This window comes from Clytia hemisphaerica, unplaced genomic scaffold (genome assembly GCF_902728285.1).
Source record: "Clytia hemisphaerica strain Z4C2 unplaced genomic scaffold, Clytia hemisphaerica genome assembly, whole genome shotgun sequence".
Classification (NCBI taxonomy): Eukaryota; Metazoa; Cnidaria; class Hydrozoa; order Leptothecata; family Clytiidae; genus Clytia; species Clytia hemisphaerica.
In genome coordinates this window covers 895,491-912,543 of record NW_027103253.1, presented here as the reverse complement: position 1 = coordinate 912,543, position 17,053 = coordinate 895,491, and the positions used below count along the sequence as shown (strand labels likewise).

The following is a 17,053-nucleotide window of genomic DNA, read 5'->3' as shown; positions in this document are numbered from 1 at the left end:
AAAAATCAAGTTGTAAATATATTGTATTTTAAAAGATTTTCTATGTAGCATAAAGATTTTATATTTTTCATAATAAAAAAGAACCATATCATGCCGTATAGCTCTAAAATTTGTGTTCTCTGTACAATTTCTAAAAATTTACATTAAATGCATAAATAATTTGTATCCCTGTGCGCGAAAGTAAAAAAAAAAATCACACCAAACCAAAATTTCAAGTTTTTTAAATTAGGGTACGATTATGTGACTTGTATTTTTAGTCATTGTTCTTATTCTGCCAAAACGATATTTGGTCTTACACTCATTTTGTTTTATAAGCATAACGTTTATAAGCATGCTGAAGCTCAAATTTCCAGAAAAATTAAGCATATGCTAAGCATACCTTGAGGCTCAGCCAAAGAAAAATATATAGAACAAATATGTATAATGCATATCAAAACTGGAAGTACTGTATTATACAGAATCCAAATTAATCCCTATATACTATATAATATCAAAAAGCACCAAGTCAAGAGAGAGAGTGTAGCAGTCTGTTTTTGAAACATGAACACAACACTATAAAGATTCGAAATCATATGGTAAACATTCGAAAACAATAGAAGTCTTCATTTCTCTCAAGATTAAAGATAGGGGAAAATGCGAGAAAATTTTAACCCCCCCCCCCTTCATAATTTTTTTACCAAGCATAGGGTTAAGCATAGTCGAGGCTCAAGATTGAGCTTTACTTAAACATAGTGAGCTTCAGCCGAAATTTATCGTATGCTTATAAAACAAAATGAGTGTATTACCATGAATTCTAAAATACCATACTTGGATTGTTAAGTAACATTTTGAAAGTTCCTTGATTAGTGTGGAGTATCTCTTGTGCTTAGCATAAAATAACGTTCTAGACTAGCATTTTACTCTAACCTTCTCTTCATATTGCAGCCAGTTTCGCTTGTAGATCCTTTAGTAACGTTTTTCCTTCAGCATGATCTGGAAAGTTTTCCAATGATTTTTTGATGGAATTGTAACTCGTTTGTATATCGCCAACCTGTGTTTGAAGTATTTTAATTACTTAGTTTGTGTATAATGAAATGGCAATAAAATACAAGAAACTTGCACCTCAAATCAAGCGCACTTAAAAACTTTGAACCTCAAGACATCCCCTTCTCACAGACCTGGAAGGATTTTTTCAACCAGTGGAGGTAAAAAACGAACTGAAACTCGATGGGGATTAATATTCCCACATCTTTTTATGGCTTGGGATTTAAAAATTACATTGTTTTCAAGTCAGAAAATTCAGCGGGGATGGGAAAAATATAATACTTTGCAGTGACGATTGGTTTATTTGATTATTTTCAATGAGGACAAATATTAGTGTATAATTTTCCACTGGGGACGATATTTACGTCTTAATGTATCTGGGAAAAGTGAAGGTTGCGAAAGCAAATGTCTTTAAAACCAATTCGTAAAAAGTTTATGCTTGACAAGGCGAAAGCTTGTACACCTAATTTAATGTGCATTTAATTGATAAAGCTACTTTTTCTCTTGCAGGGAGCAAAAGCGATTGAAGGTCCCCAAGGACCAGGAGGACCGGCCGGTTCGCCAGGCGCTGGCGTATCTTTTTATAATAATAATAATAATAATAATGCTATACAAGTTCGCAGGCCACCGTGCGAGCACATGGGCCTCTATGAACCGCTCTTTGTTCGGTTTACAATTTTCTTAAAATAGAGTTTTTTCCTAGGGCTCCCCCTGACTTTGAATTTAAAGTTTGCATCCTTTAGTGACGTGTTCATTTCTTTGGCTTTCATACACCACTCTTTGATTGTCTTCCTTTCACTGTTCGTAAGATCTTCTGTCACACGGAAGGGCAATCTTTCTCCTTTAGTGATTGCTCTTAACACTGTATTTTTGTCTTCTTCGTTTGCAAATCGGACTCTTATTGGTCGATAGCGTTTTTCATCTTCCTTTTCCTTCGAAAATTTTCCGATTCTTTGAGTTTCTTCAATCTTTATATTCCTTAAGCTTAGTTTCTTAGGTAAGACTGTTTCATTTAGATATTCTTCGTCGTAGATTTTGGTTGACTCCTCTGAATCTTCAGTGGATTCGCCAACACCATGAAGAATTAGATTGCACGCCGTGGATTGAATCTGTCGTTCCTCCTGTTTTTCCCTTCGAAGTACGTTTTCTATGTTTTTCTCGATTTGCCTCGACGCGACTGCTGCGTAGCTTTGTGATCTATTTTCTCCTTTCTTCTCAACGATGTCTTCCATCTTCTTTTCGATCGTTGCCATTCTGGTCTCAAAGCTATCCTTTATTTCGCTGATCATTGTATTAACGTCTTTGGACTTCAGTTGAGTGATTTCTACGTCCTGGGCTTTCATTATATTTTCGCAAGCTTTTATCTCCTTTCGGAATCCTGAAACTGTTGATGTTTCACATGAATTGACCCGTTCCAATAGATCAGGGGTGATCACGACACAGTTTTGACAGACAAAAGCTCTCGATTTGTATGTTAGACATAACTGGATTTGATAGACGGGGAGCTTTGAACAAATGTAGTGTACGATTCGATTGCACTTTTTACATTCAAGTGTGCCTTTGGATCTTCCTTCTTCACTTGTAACACATTCAGATGGGCTGCAAAGGTCGTAAATTGATGCTGAATTCGGTTGTTTTCGTAGATTTTCCTGAATTTTCTCCGCCATCTTTACATCTTTATGGCTTGGGATTTTAAAATTACATTGTTTTCAAGTCAGAAAATTCAGTGGGGATGGGAAAAATATAATACTTTGCAGTGACGATTGGTTTATTTCAATATTTTCACTGAGGAAAAAAAAAGGACGATATTTTGGCCAATTTTTCAACAGTGGGTCTGTGAGAAGGGGGTGTCTTAATGTATCAGGATGTATATCAGTTACCGTAACTTGGTCTAATGTCGACATCCCTTCTCTAATTCCAGCTGAAAGTGATAGAAAGGTTGAAACTGTTTTTCTTGGCTTAATGGTCACTGAGGAATTATCCTTTTTCAATCAGTGATTTCATATTATTCTTGTCTTTAAAGAAGGGTGTCGGAATTAGACGAGGGATGTCGACATTAGACCAAGTTACGGTAAGGTTACATTGTCCCAGATAATATTGTTTTTAAGGTTATCAAGCCAGCTGAACCTCTAATAGAAAACCAAACACTTAGAGTCAGTAATAGAATTATTTGGTATTTTTGTGTCAAATAGAATATATGATAGAGAACTCACTTTATCTGATATATGTGCCAGATTATAATGAGGTTCGTACATTCCTGGAGCAAGTTTCATTGATTGTTGAAAATAACTTCGTGCCTGAGAAGAAGTTATTTGAAATTTCATCAATTTAATAAATTTTTCATACATTACTTTGAATACAGCCCTGTATTAGATTATTTGGTGTTTAGGAGGTCGTTTCTTCGAAGGGGTGTTTAGTCAAAGTAGTAGGGTACTTCGACTAGCAGTTCTTTTGATTTTGGTAATGTTCAGTTTTGGACAATCTTCTTGTTTCAAACATACTCAAATCTCATTATTACATTCAGTAATTTCATCTCATTAAGTTGTCCCCCTCGGCGCTAACAAAACTGAGATTGCCGAGGACATTATGATATTAAACATAGTGAAATTTATTTACTTACACCATCCAGAGAAGTTTTGCGCAACTCAAGAACACCGAGATTATTATAAGCTTCAGCATGATCGTTGTCGGCTGCAAGAGTTAATCGTAAACATTGGTATGCCAACTTTGTATCACCAATATCCTATCGAAAGAGTATGGAGTGTGTTACCTATTGCACATAATATACCGAGTACACATTTTTTTCAGGTTGCTAAGGCTCGAGAACTCAAATTTGCCAATTTTCTTTTGCTATCTTGTAGAGTAAAAGTTTTTTAGATAATCTAAGCATGACAAACGATAGCCCTTACCCCAATAAGCATAAATATGATATAATATCAGGTCAAAGAAAATCTTTAAGAAAATGACCTAGAATACTCCAGGGCTGGCCCGAAAATTGAGCATTTACGGCGAAAGATTTCAAATAAAACACCTTATAAACAATTGCTTAATAATGCGTAAATGCGTGCCTTACTAAAAACAAAATTCAAATCATCATTATTGGGAACTCCATCTTGAAACACTACCTGTTTTATTTATATAAGCATAACGTTTATAAGCATATGCAGGCTTTTGGTACCTAACAATGGCACTATTATTCAAGAACGATAGATAGCTAAGCATAATACGAGCCTGGTATAGGGGTAGACGCTGTCAGACCATGTGAAACCCCCTTCCTCCTAAAAAGTTGAAGTTCCAAAGGGGCATCGAGACAGTGATGTTTCTGATGAAGCCTTGACTATCGAACAGACAAAAACAACATAACTTTACTTACAATAGCTACGTGACTTATATTATACCAAATATCTGCCATATTATCGTCTGAGGCGAGTGAAAGAGCTCTGGTAAAGCAGTTCAATGACATATCGTATTGTTGAGCATAGAAACAACACAAACCAAGATTATTATAGATTTCTGCATTGTATACTCCCATTTGTAATAGACGTCTAGAGTTAAAGAATCGAAAAAAAGAGTGTCACTCAACAAATTGATAAAAACAATTAGGAGGGTCGGTACTAAAATCTCAGACATTATAAATTCTGCAAAAAATTGAAAAAGATAAAAATCACTAATGAGTACCAAAGTACTTAAAAGGTTCTCGATTTTTTGTCTAGATACACCTTTTTGGTATTTTAGTACCCCATGATGCTAAAAGGATTTTTAATTTTTTTGGGTATACCACCATGTCACTAAACAACACGATGTCTGAGATTTTAGTACCGACCCCCATCCCTGAAATAATCACTATCTTAAATATCTTTTAAACACGCTAATGATTTTTGTCGGTGCTTTAGAGACTCCCCTGAAATTTTTAGTTTTATTATCTCATCTGTTTTTTTTTTTTGCCTAGTTTTCAGAAAACTCCCTGTTTTTTGCTTATTTTGAAGAAGCTCCCTAGATTTTTCACAAAAATTCACCGATGCCTGGAGTTTCCAGGTTTTTCGAGGTAACCCTCTTAAAATGAGCTCCTCAAAATTTTTGGGAATAGACCATTTTGTGTAGAAAGAAATGAAAAGCTATTTGCATTATCATTACCAAAACATTTGGTAAAAACAATGGCAATCAACGATATTATCAGATAAATTCTAAAATTTTCATATAACCAACCCTTTTAATACCAACCAATGCCGCATCAATGGTAAAAGGAAGAACAAAGAAAAAGCTGACCTGAAAAATTTGAGAGCTACTTCTGGCTGGTCGGAATAGAAATGATTAGTGGCGATACATGAGATAGCTTCGACATGTGTGTTATCACTTTCTAACACTTGTTTGTAATATTTCACCGCATTCGTCATATCATTCAGCATCTGGCAAAGTATAAAGTTATTAAACAAATTAATAAACAATACAAAGGTTGCAAAAATAAAGTTTGGAGTCACTTTACTCGAAATTTTTATGTGCTTGTTACATGACCTTTATTTCTGATTGGTTCGAATTTATCGATACTAATGAATTAAATAAGTTGTAAACCAAGTAATATTGGAATAAAATCACGTGAACTATTTCGAGTAATCACATGTTTTGATTGCACTGCTATTATAGTTTCGCAACCCGTGTATTAAAATTCAGGTAAAGAACACTAGTTGCGGAGAGTTATTCTAGTTCGTTATTAGACATGCTTTACACATTTTTTTTGTAAGGACAAACTATATAAGAACATAAGGCTTCGCTGGCCAAAATGTTAAAAACAAGTTATGAACATTTTATGGCTTTGTGGACTCAAAACACCCTATTTCTTAAGAAAATGGTCAAAAATATTCACAAAATGGTTTTTTGATTCTTAAAACTCAAAAAGTTAAGAACATCCGAAGGCTTCAAGAATTTTGGATGTTCTTATAAAAAACAGACGTGTTTTACGTAAAATAATAAGGGCTAGACAAGACCAAATAATGATTATCAATAAAAAACAGTAGAAAATGAATTACCTCGTATATTCTGGCGATACCTGTCAGTAGTGTTGTCTCTTTTGGGAATTTCTCAAGTCCCTAAACACAAAAATAAAGAAAATAATTCGATACCTAAGACAGCCATATCTGCTTAAAATGAAAGAGCGATATGAAAATAAAGGAAACTTAGACATAGCCTCGCTATTTTGGAGAGAACTGATTTTGGCGAATTTATAAAAAAAACACATCAATTTTAGGCAAAAAAGAAACAATTTACCATGCCGGTCGCCAAAATTAGTTCTTGTCAAAATTGAAGAAAAAAAATTACTGCCACGTCAAAATAAGTTCCCCTAAGTATCTAAAGTAGAGAAATTGCATACTGTACTATGAACACCTCAATACCGAGGTTAAGCATACCAGGATAATCACGACGACGGACGAAAAATGATTGGTTGAAACTCACTAGCCTGTTAAATTTTTGTCGTCGTGATTATACAGATTTACTTAACCTCACTAATACCTTAGTATAAACTTCGATAGCGGTGAGGGGCTGGTCCAACTTGACATAAACTTTACATAAATAAAGGTATGTATCCACTATATCCTCATCACGGAGAGCTGACTTCAGCTGTTTCTCAGCATCACGGTATAAACCAAGCCTAAAAGAAAAAAGAGAGAATTAAATTCAAATGTCGAACAAACTAAGTTCGAGCCAGCATTTTGATCGATTCGGTAGGTGAATCGCATTGGTAGAGCAAAATGGTTTTTGAGACTTTTCTTTTGACAGTTGAAAATGTTTTCAAAAATTTATAAACGGAGGGTCCTAATAGGTCCGGTGGGGCTTGGGAAAGAATCGAAATATAACAAGCGATGGTTGACTGTATCTAAGGGGGGTTGGAAAAGAATCAAAAAAGTAATAGGCGGGGGAGAAGGCCGTTTAAGGACCTGAGAGTATCGTAAAAACAGACAATACACGGATACATGTGTTACAATTTACGTGAACATTAGCGTGGTAAATACTTCGTTTGAATCTTTTACTAAGTTTTAAGTATTAGTTCGATTTTCCAGACTTTTCAGCAGAAGGAAGCGAAGTTTTAGTTAGAATTAAGGGTAGTTGACTGTATCTTAGACACCTGTAATAACATTTGGCAAGCTGAACTTTCCACCACCAATCTTTGAAATCAGCTGCAGCCGTTGCTTCCGCTGCTAGTTGTAATGCCTAGAAGAAAATTATGGTGATTAAAAGCCCCTTAAATAACCGCACACGTTTTTCAATTTAAACACAATTTTTCTGTTATTGTTAGTTTTAAAAAACCAGTGTAAAAACCACCCTCGCATATTACGGATCTTTACCACGACTTTTCAGATAATGTCTTCAAAGCTATGAATTTCATAAAGGCGGAATAGTAAGTAAAAGTCGATTTACGACATTAGAACTCAATGGAAATTAAAATAAGCTTACATTTCTGACGTCATTTTCGTGGAGAAAGATGTATTCGAATAATGCCTGAGAAAAAGCATCAATTAAAAATATAAATTATATGTGTCAAAAAAACTCCTTAAAAATACTGCAGATGTAGATTTTATAATGGCTAAATGTTTTTAATTTCACTGAGGACTAACTAAATGATTGGCAAAAACTCAAACTGAAGCATTATGAATAAAAACGCAATTTAAGACTACCTTTGAAAGGTTTGGACGTTGTGCATATTTTGAAAAATTGATTTTCGACAGGTTGATGAAGGGTCCGTCTGGCTGTGAAAGCATCGATGCCTGAAAGAAATGCATTAAATTTTATCATCATATTTTAAATTGCATCAAAGAACATTTTAATAAAGTAAAGTAAAGATTAATCAGTTTGAGGAGAGAATAGCAAATACTTCAAATCTATTTTTGAAACAAGAACTTACAGTACCCAACCGAACAAATCTTCCTGATGCACTTGTTACAGGTCTGAAAAAATATGTAAATAGTACAAGAAAGTTAACGGTTTAAAAGGGTAATGGCAATACCTTTAATATTCCATTAGGTTCCTATCAGGAAAAAAAATCAATATTGGAAAATAACACTAGCTAATGGCCAAGGCTATAATAAGTGCACCCGCTCCTACGTATTCTGGGATAACATTCCCGGTAATGTTACTACACGGAACTGATTTGATATTTTGGAAGTGAAGTTTGAACTCACCTCAGATGATATCATCTTAGCTGAAATTATTCGTAAGAAAACAATACAAATTAAAAACATGAGCAACCGAGTTTTGATATGAATAATCGTGAGGTTTGACCTAACTTCTACTGATTAAAGGCGCCCTGGACAGGAGTAAGAATTCCAAATCCTTGACTTCTTTTAGTGTCATTGTCTTCTCAGTTCTGTTAAAGGAAGATCCTAAATTTATCAAAATAATACTACTTGTTACCTAGCCGTTGAAGCTGTCCTTGGAGCCTTGATAGCTTGTTCCATGGTACCAGGGCGTCCGCCTTGTGTTCCTGGCCGAACAAAACCACTAAGTGGTCGTCCAGCATTTGACATTGGTCTAGAAAGTTAATAAATGAAAATTGTAATAGCATAGGACAAAATGTTAACAGGTAAAAATAAAGCCTGATATAATAATTTCCCTTAGACTTATGTTTTTCACGCATCCCATTTCCAAAAAGAAAAATTTAGCTATCAGTTTAGCACTGATTTTACTCCCAACATTAAGGCTATTCTTTATCGGGGGTGATCTTTTTTAATAGTAGGCGGCCATTCTCTAGGACCCGTGACAACAATGTCCGGAGTGGAACCTTTTTGGCAGATTCGAAAGAAGAATGTATTTTTGAGAGAAAAACCCTTGGGAAACAAAATTTGAGGACAATTCAAAGTTGCTAAAATCTTAACCACTTATACCTTTGGAAAGCTCTCGAAAAAAAAATAGAGGACTTTTAAGAAAATGAGCGCTAAATGTTGAGAAAACGTTTAATTCCGTTTCAAGTTATAAGAATCTTCCTCATTTTATTGTCACATGAAACCACACTTTCTTCAAGAACAGGCATTAAATATTTTAATCTTACGTATTAAATGCTCCCGTTTCATATCAGACACATATTTCATAATTGGGTAAGCAAACAATATAAAAAAATAATAACCTCATTGCTTGTGCTTGCCCACTGCTTGTGGCAGGCTTCTTTAATGATGTCCCAGGTCCTGATATCATAAAGAAAGTAAATAATGTGTGAGGTCTACACCCGTGTTATTAAAGATTAATTCACGGCCAGCAAAAATTTGTCAGCTATTTTTGGACACACTGTATCTCCCAGTTGACGCACTTCTATAAATTTTGAGAATTGTTCGACGTCTTAAGACTAAGCAGATGTCCAAAACTTTTTGGAGTTTTGATATTTAGAAAAAGAAGATACCTCAACTTGAAATGACTATCATTTTTACATTTACTGAAGACAATTTACATTCACTGATGATCATTTCTAAGAGCATCCAAAGAGTATTTTTGTTAAATTCTTACGAGCTACTTGTGCAATAGAGGTATCATCCATCAACATTTCTGCTATTCCTTCTTCATCAACTTCCACCTCGTCAACGTAAACCTGTTCTGTATAAGCTCGTGTCTTCAATAACCATGCACCCTAGAATAAAAAGAAAATTCCAATTTGCGGTCCTATCCCTTGGCATTATCAGCCCCCTCTGTGAAAGTGTACTTCAGATTGTGAAATCACCATTTTCGTTTGAAGTCAAGGGTGAGTGATGATTCATGGCTCATCAAAAAAAAGATTTTCAAAATAAATCTATTCTTATTATTGGACCAAGATTTTGACATAAAAAATGGAAATAAATTTAGACTTCAAAATAGTTTCAGAGATAAGGAATAAAGTTTGGATTAGTTCATAAATTCATTTTTAAAACATCTTAAGTAAGAGTGTAGACCTTATTTATAAAAGGACTTAAAAAATTATACTTTTTAAATTGTTAATTGGGTGAATGTTATAGTAAGATGCAGTGAAAGCATCAATGCAGTTGAAAAGAAATTTCTTACTTGATCATAAGGATTTTTCAGGAGTATTTTTGTACAAATCTCAATACATCCATCAAACTTTCTTCGCCTGAAATAGCTCATTGCTATAAACATAGGATCCATTTTTGATGCCAATTTTGTTTTAATTTTTCTTGTGTAATAATAAATTAAATTTGATACTGTAAAAAAAAAGGAAAAAGCAGGTCAAAATTCAAACTGTAACTGCAATTTTCATAACTATTTCACCATCTTGTGTGGATGGTAAGAGTTTGTTGTCCTGTACTTAAAAATTTCACTCGTCCATGTTATAGTTCTGGTTGTCAACAATATTTTGATGTGAAATCTGTCCTTAATGACACAGTAACACATTATGGTTGTTTAAAACAAGAAGTTTAAGTATTTTAAGAAAAATGGACCTTAAGAAAATTCTTGTTTGTCACTTTTTGGGTTTTCCTGTTATGTTTATAATACCCTGTTGATCTATTGACCACTCCTCCTATATTTTGGTTATATATTTATATGTGTATATATTTATATATTTATATATTCCTGCACGTTATTATGTCCCATTATATGTGACAATTTTTTTTAAACTTTTTCTCAGAGACATAACCAGTCATTTTTTATACTGAAACTTGCTTTTTACTCACCCTCTATGTTTTTTCTTTTAGTGAAGTCATTTTATGCATGTTTTCCAGCCTGGAATCCACAGTACACCGAATATATTTGGCATGAGGCAGTAATTACTTTTGACATTATGGCGTAAGGAGCAGATTTAAAGTAAGATATTGGCTTAAGTCAAAGCTTTTCAAGATGAGAGGAGAATCGCCATTCTAACGCTCGATTTCATTACGCCAGGTTTAAACGCATCCACCTTACTCCCCCTTGACCGCTACATAACGACGTAGAGTGTAAATAGAATATAAAGCGTTTTTAATACATTAATCCCTAATCCTATTAATTCCTAAAATATATGGCTCATGGCCATGATTCATTTAACTTTATACATTTCTTTCTTAGAAGTTCCAGTAATTCAAGCTCTTTTTCTATAAATTTTGAGCAACTTTTAGGCATGAGAAGATCAAATATCTCAGGGCTTTCAGGGGCTAGCCCCCTCAACCCCTACCAGGGCTCAGTCCTGGACCTGTTTAGGGGGGCTTACAGCTCCCCCAAACTCCCCTGCAGTTTTTCCCACCTTTCGGCGGGCACTGTTCCGCAAACAGAACTTCTTTTGGCATGCACCTCAGTTTAATCAAATACCAATTCAACGTGGACTTTGCATCGTTTCCACACTGGGTTTTTATACATGTTCTAGCAAAGCAAAAATAGAGCTTTGTCATGTAAAGGACACAAATTTGGTACAAAATAAAGCCTATAGCCATAAAAATATTATAAAGCCTAACTTGCTGACATTTTGGATTTAAGCTAATCAAACATACAGTAGTATTGATCAATGCCTGAAAAATTAAACCAGATTTGAAAAAATTTTAAAAAGATTTTTCCTCAAATATTTAGCACCACTTTGATGCATGCAAATGACCCACTGACGTCTCTAACTGAGTAGCACCTAATCAATTGGTCATTAAAAAAGAAACAAGGAAACATTAAATATTGTTGGGGAAATGGTGAATTAATGGAATTAAGGATGCTCTTCAGTAGCGTGGTGGGATAACAAAAATTTGGGCAAACTGATGGGGAGGCAATTTTAGAAGAATATGATTTAGACGGCCCCTATGAAAAGTAAATATTTTTTAAAAGACGACACGAGCGAAGTAAGCACAAAGATTTTTGGATATTTTCTCTCTCTTTTCGGCCGAAAACTGCCATATCTACTAAGGTGTAAAAGAGCAAAGGGGCGCCAAAATTAGTAATTAGAGGCGTCTTTTTGCACCCTCTGTATCTCGGCGCCAATTTGAAAAAACTCCGTAACCTGTGACCTGTGCTTTACACTAACTGTTCGAAACACAAAAAATTACCTTTCCAAAGAATTGTCTGCTTTACCCGCGCCAGAAAGAAATAATTTTTCGACAGCATCAAAAATGGCAGACGAAATCTAGTCTTTAGCGTGACGGGGTGTGCAGATTTTATTGGCGCAGCCTAGAATTAGAAAACTGAAAACCTCAGCTTTCAGATGGTGTATATATGCTGCACTTAAACATGAAAAAATCCATCTTCTTCATCATCTTGTCAAAAAATTTCAATTTCTTCTATTTTTTTTTAATTCCAGAGGGCCTGTAGATTTTCAAATAAAGCAACATGTGATATAGATTGTAGTAGGGTGGGGCGTCAAATGTCAAAGTCAGAAAATTCAAGATGTAGTGTTTTTTTAAGAAAATTTAACCTATTGTGAGGCATTCTGCGCAATTTTTAAGGTCAGAAGTCAAAAATTGGCCGAACCCCCCTGGGGGTACTGATTCGCACTACAGGCAAAAATTGGAAAAAATGGCATTTTCTGGCCTTTTCAGGCCTGTAAATATGTCAAAACTATTGCAAATCTTATTTTTTTCATTTGCTGTACTAAACTTTATGAAGAAACAAACAAATAATCATATTGGGTTGAAAATTGTGCCCATTGGAGCCCTAAACAAGCCGTTTTAAGCCAATTTCTGTAATTGTTCTTTGAATTGAAATTGATCTCTCTTTACTTCTACTATCATTATAACCCTTATTTTGGAGTCAAATAGGTACAAATTGTTGAAAGCAACTGGAATTTTTAGTAAAAATTTGAAAAAAAGTTTCATTTTCGGTATATTCTTTGCTGGGGGTCCTTTTATCTCATTAAAAAAATTTTTTTTTTTTGATTTTGAAAATTCAATCAATACTCGACATTTTGAGCCCTCATTGAGCCTCTGAAAGCTTGTAGAAGTTGAGATATGCAGCTTTAAAGTTTTAGCATTATATAATAATTTTATCCTTAAAAAGTGTCTAGTTTCTCACTACTGCAGCCTCATAGTGACCAGCACCACGAGGGATAAGCCAATTTTGGGTAGCAAAATGCTTTTTTAAGCCAATTTTGCAAGTTCATAAACTTTAAACTGATTAAATCACATGTCTGAAATTTTCAGAGATGGAAGTCTTCAATAAATTCTTTAAGCAAAATGAATTTCAAGTTTTTCACTTTTTTCAAAAATTCATGATGGCGTCTTCAAAAATTGCTTTTTAGCAAAAAAAAATCATATTTATCAAAAAATAGCATTTTTTAAGGCAAGCTTCTACAAACTGAGTTTAAATGCTGACTGAAATTTTTTATGCAGTGATAGTATTCTGGAGATACTCTAGGGAAATCAAAATCATTTGGGTCTAGGATGCGTCTATGTCCGCCATTATGGAAATAAAATCCCTGCTAAGAGCCATTTTTCAGGCAAAAACCCAAATTTGAACTGAAAAAATCTCTAAAATGACAATAGACATGGGCCCAATTTTTCTTGCAGTGATAGTATTCTGGAAATACTTCAGGAAAATCAAAATCATCTGGGTTTGGGATTTGGGTATATCCACCATTTTGGAATTGAAATTCCTGCTAAAACGCAATATTTCAAGCAAAAATCCCATTTTTGACTGGAAAAATCTTAAAAATGGCAATAAACATGAACCTCAAATCTTTTTGCAGTGATAGCCTTCTGGAAATACTCCAGGGAAATCGAAATTCTTTGGCTTTAGGATAAGGGTATGTCCGCCATTATGGAATTGAAATATGTGCTAAAACTGGCTAAAATGCAATATTTCAAGCAAAAACTCCATTTTTGACTAAAAACTGCTCAAAAATGGCAATAGACATGGACCCAAATTTCTTTGAAGTGATAGTATTCTGTGAATTCTCCTGGGAAAACAAATGCATTTGAGTCTGGGATTTGTTTACATCCACCATTATGGAAATGAAATTCCTGCTAAAACTAGCTAAAATGGAACATCTCAAGCAAAAACCCAATTTTTTACTAAAAACTTTTCTAGAATGGCAATAGTTTTGGGCCAATAATCTTTTTGCAGTGATATTGTTCTGTAAATACTCCAGGGCTAAAAACTATTTAGGTATAAGATGTCTCTGGGACAACAATTTTTGAATTGAGGCCAGTTTTAAAATGTATATGATATTTCATGCCAAAATCCAATCTTTTTTTGACGGAACAAGTCTTGAGAATGGAAATGTATGTGGGCTATAAAGAATTGTTGAGTGGAATAGAATTTTTGCTATAATTAAAAATTTGTTTCAACTATTATTTCTAAATTAAAGGATTGTAAATTTATATTCTTTGTTTAATGTAACATATACAAAATATTTAGTCAATTATGACGTATTGGATGGAAATATGTAGCATTTTAACAGAGATTTCATTTCCATAATGGTGGATGTAAACAAATCCCAGACTCAAATGATTTTGTTTTCCCAGGAGAATTCACAGAATACTATCACTTCAAAGAAATTTGGGTCCATGTCTATTGCCATTTTTTGCCAGTTTTTAGTCAAAAATGGCGTTTTTGCTTGAAATGTTGCATTTTAGTCAGTTTTAGCACATATTTCAATTCCATAATGGTGGACATACCCTTATCCTAAACCCAAAGGATTTTGATTTCCCTGGACTACTGTATTTCCAGAAGGCTATCACTGCAAAAAGATTTTAGGTTCATGTTTATTGCCATTTTCAAGATCATTTCAGTCAAAAATGGGATTTTTGCTTGAAATATTGCGTTTTAGCAGGAATTTCAATTCCAAAATGGTGGATATACCCAAATCCCAAACCCAGATGATTTTGATTTTCCTGAAGTATTTCCAGAATACTATCACTGCAAGAAAATTCGGGCCCATGTCTATTGTCATTTAGAGATTTTTTCAGTTCAAATTTGGGTTTTTGCCTGAAAAATGGCTCTTAGCAGGGATTTTATTTCCATAATGGCGGACATAGATGCATCCTAGACCCAAATGATTTTGATTTCCCTGGAGTATCTCCAGAATACTATCACTGCAAAAAAAATTTCAGTCAGCATTTAAACTCAGTTTGTAGAAGCTTGCCTTAAAAAATGCTATTTTTTGATAAATATGATTTTTTTTTGCTAAAAAGCGATTTTTGAAGACGCCATCATGAATTTTTGAAAAAAGTGAAAAACTTGAAATTCATTTTTCTTAAAGACTTTATGGAAGACTTCCATCTCTGAAAATTTCAGACGTGTGAATCAATTAGTTTAAAGTTTATGAACTTGCAAAATTGGCCTTAAAAAGCATTTTACTACCCAAAATTGGCTTAAAACGGCTTGTTTAGGGCTCCAATGGGCACAATTTTCAACCCAATATGATTATTTTGTTGTTTCTTCATAAAGTTTAGTACAGCAAATGAAAAAAATAAGATTTGCAATAGTTTTGACATATTTACAGGCCTAAAAACGCCAGAAAATGCCATTTTTTCCAATTTTTGCCTGTAGTGCGAATCAGTACCCCCAGGGGGGTTCGGCCAATTTTTGACTTCTGACCGTACAAATTGCGCAGAATGCCTCACAATAGGTTAAATTTTCATAAAAAACACTACATCTTGAATTTTTTGACTTTGCCCCAAAAATGACTGTTGACGCCCTACCCTAATTGTAGCTTAATCTTACTGAGTTTACTAAAAAAACGCGTTTGAAAAGATTTCCTGTCTGTCACACTCAATTTTCAAGTTTGTTTAGGGGTCACTCACATATCGATTCTTCCCACGACTACATCAAATTGACGCTAATTTGAAAACCTCCCCCCCCCCACACCCACCTCTTAACGTCAAAGTTCAAAAATTATCAAAAATCGATGAAAATTTTCTCCTTCACTTTCATCATTGTTTCGTCAGCCATCTTTAATTTTGCTATGGCTGCTTAGGCAGTTTACATTTAAAAAATAATGGAGATAATTTCTAAACTTTTTTCAGAAAGTTGCCGGAATTAATTATCTCCATAATCAAAATCAACAGAAAAGCCGCATTTGACAAAAAAAAGACCGACCGTCGGCGAAATTCAAGGGCCGTGCGGACCGTCTGAACAAAAGGAACTTGAGACGTTAACATCGGGGCCGTTTGTTTTGGTTAAAATTTCTGTAAAATAGCGAAGCGAACGAATATTAAGGTATGTAAAAGGAGGAAAAGAAATATGGAAAGTAACATTTGTCACGGAATAAACGTATTAAAAATCGATATTTCTGGTGAAATTTCTTAGCGTCAAAGATTCTAAACCACCCGCGCCACCCCTTCGCGTCAATTTGACGTTAGTCGTGGGAAGAATCGATATGTGAGTGACCCCTTAAATGACCATTTTTTTTCTAAAAGGTAGTATAATATGTCTAGTTACTGGAATGAATAGCCGAAAACAAGATTTTTCTCTTAATATGAAGTTTCATGCCGTACTGTGCTGTGCTAATTTTCCTGATAAAAAAGAGGAAATAGTTAGAATAAGCAACAGTTCTCCAGACGACGGTGTCAATCGAACGAAGCGAACGCCGAATCAATCAAATGCAATTGAACGCAATTGAATAATTGCAATTCGATTGTCGAACGCAATCGAATCGCAATCGAATATTACCCAGGATTTGCTGTTCGATTGCTTCGATTACGTTCGATTGTATTCGATTGATTCAATTGTATTAGATTTTATCCGCTTTCAGTTAGTCACACTAGGAAATCTAGCTTTCAGAAAAAAAAACATCAGTCATCTACAGGATACATTTCAACAACAAGGATGAGAGTTACCTGAATCAAGTTCGCAAGACAATAGTAATTAAAACTTGAAAGTTGGAAACAAAATAAAACGTGCAGCAGCCAAAATCAACCAACCAAAATTTGTCATTCAATTCCCGAGACAGCGCTTCGATTTTTAAGGCCTTGTTTATACGCTAAAGTAATAACAATTACGCACATGTAAATGGGTCATTGTTTGAGGTCCGGCAAAATTTCCGGGAGATAGCCTATCCGGTAGTGCGCGGATCTAGGTGGGTTCCGCCTCCCCCGTAGATCTTTTTCTTGGGAAGTTGATCTTCAAATTAGTTTTCAAGGTTGGCTTGGCTCAAATTTTTTCATCTATG

General features: G+C 34.5%; 1 protein-coding gene across 1 annotated transcript; it reads right to left on the bottom strand.

Moving 5' to 3' along the window:
- Positions 1–5: 5 nt before the first annotated feature.
- Positions 6–10,192, bottom strand: LOC136798040 (tetratricopeptide repeat protein 8-like). Its single transcript, XM_067054629.1, has 15 exons — positions 10,039–10,192; positions 9,511–9,631; positions 9,137–9,194; positions 8,428–8,544; positions 7,919–7,961; positions 7,692–7,781; positions 7,471–7,515; positions 7,142–7,227; positions 6,529–6,667; positions 6,048–6,107; positions 5,290–5,429; positions 4,397–4,568; positions 3,644–3,766; positions 3,237–3,320; positions 6–1,030 (listed from the first exon to the last, which is right to left on the bottom strand). The coding sequence occupies exons 1-15, from the start codon at positions 10,138–10,140 to the stop codon at positions 914–916; spliced, it is 1,497 nt and encodes a 498-aa protein (XP_066910730.1). The 5' UTR covers positions 10,141–10,192; the 3' UTR covers positions 6–913.
- Positions 10,193–17,053: the final 6,861 nt, after the last annotated feature.

What these genes read in the sequence shown, in the direction of transcription:
- LOC136798040 (XM_067054629.1), bottom strand. Translation starts at nt 10,140, where the DNA reads ATGGATCCTATGTTTATAGCAATGAGCTATTTCAGGCGAAGAAAGTTT. An exon ending in TGAAAAATCCTTATGATCAA is followed by an intron (nt 9,632 to 10,038) that starts GTAAGAAATTTC and finishes TTTTTATTCTAG; the next exon opens with GGTGCATGGTTATTGAAGAC. An exon ending in GGGCAAGCACAAGCAATGAG is followed by an intron (nt 8,545 to 9,136) that starts GTTATTATTTTT and finishes TTAACTTTCTAG; the next exon opens with ACCAATGTCAAATGCTGGAC.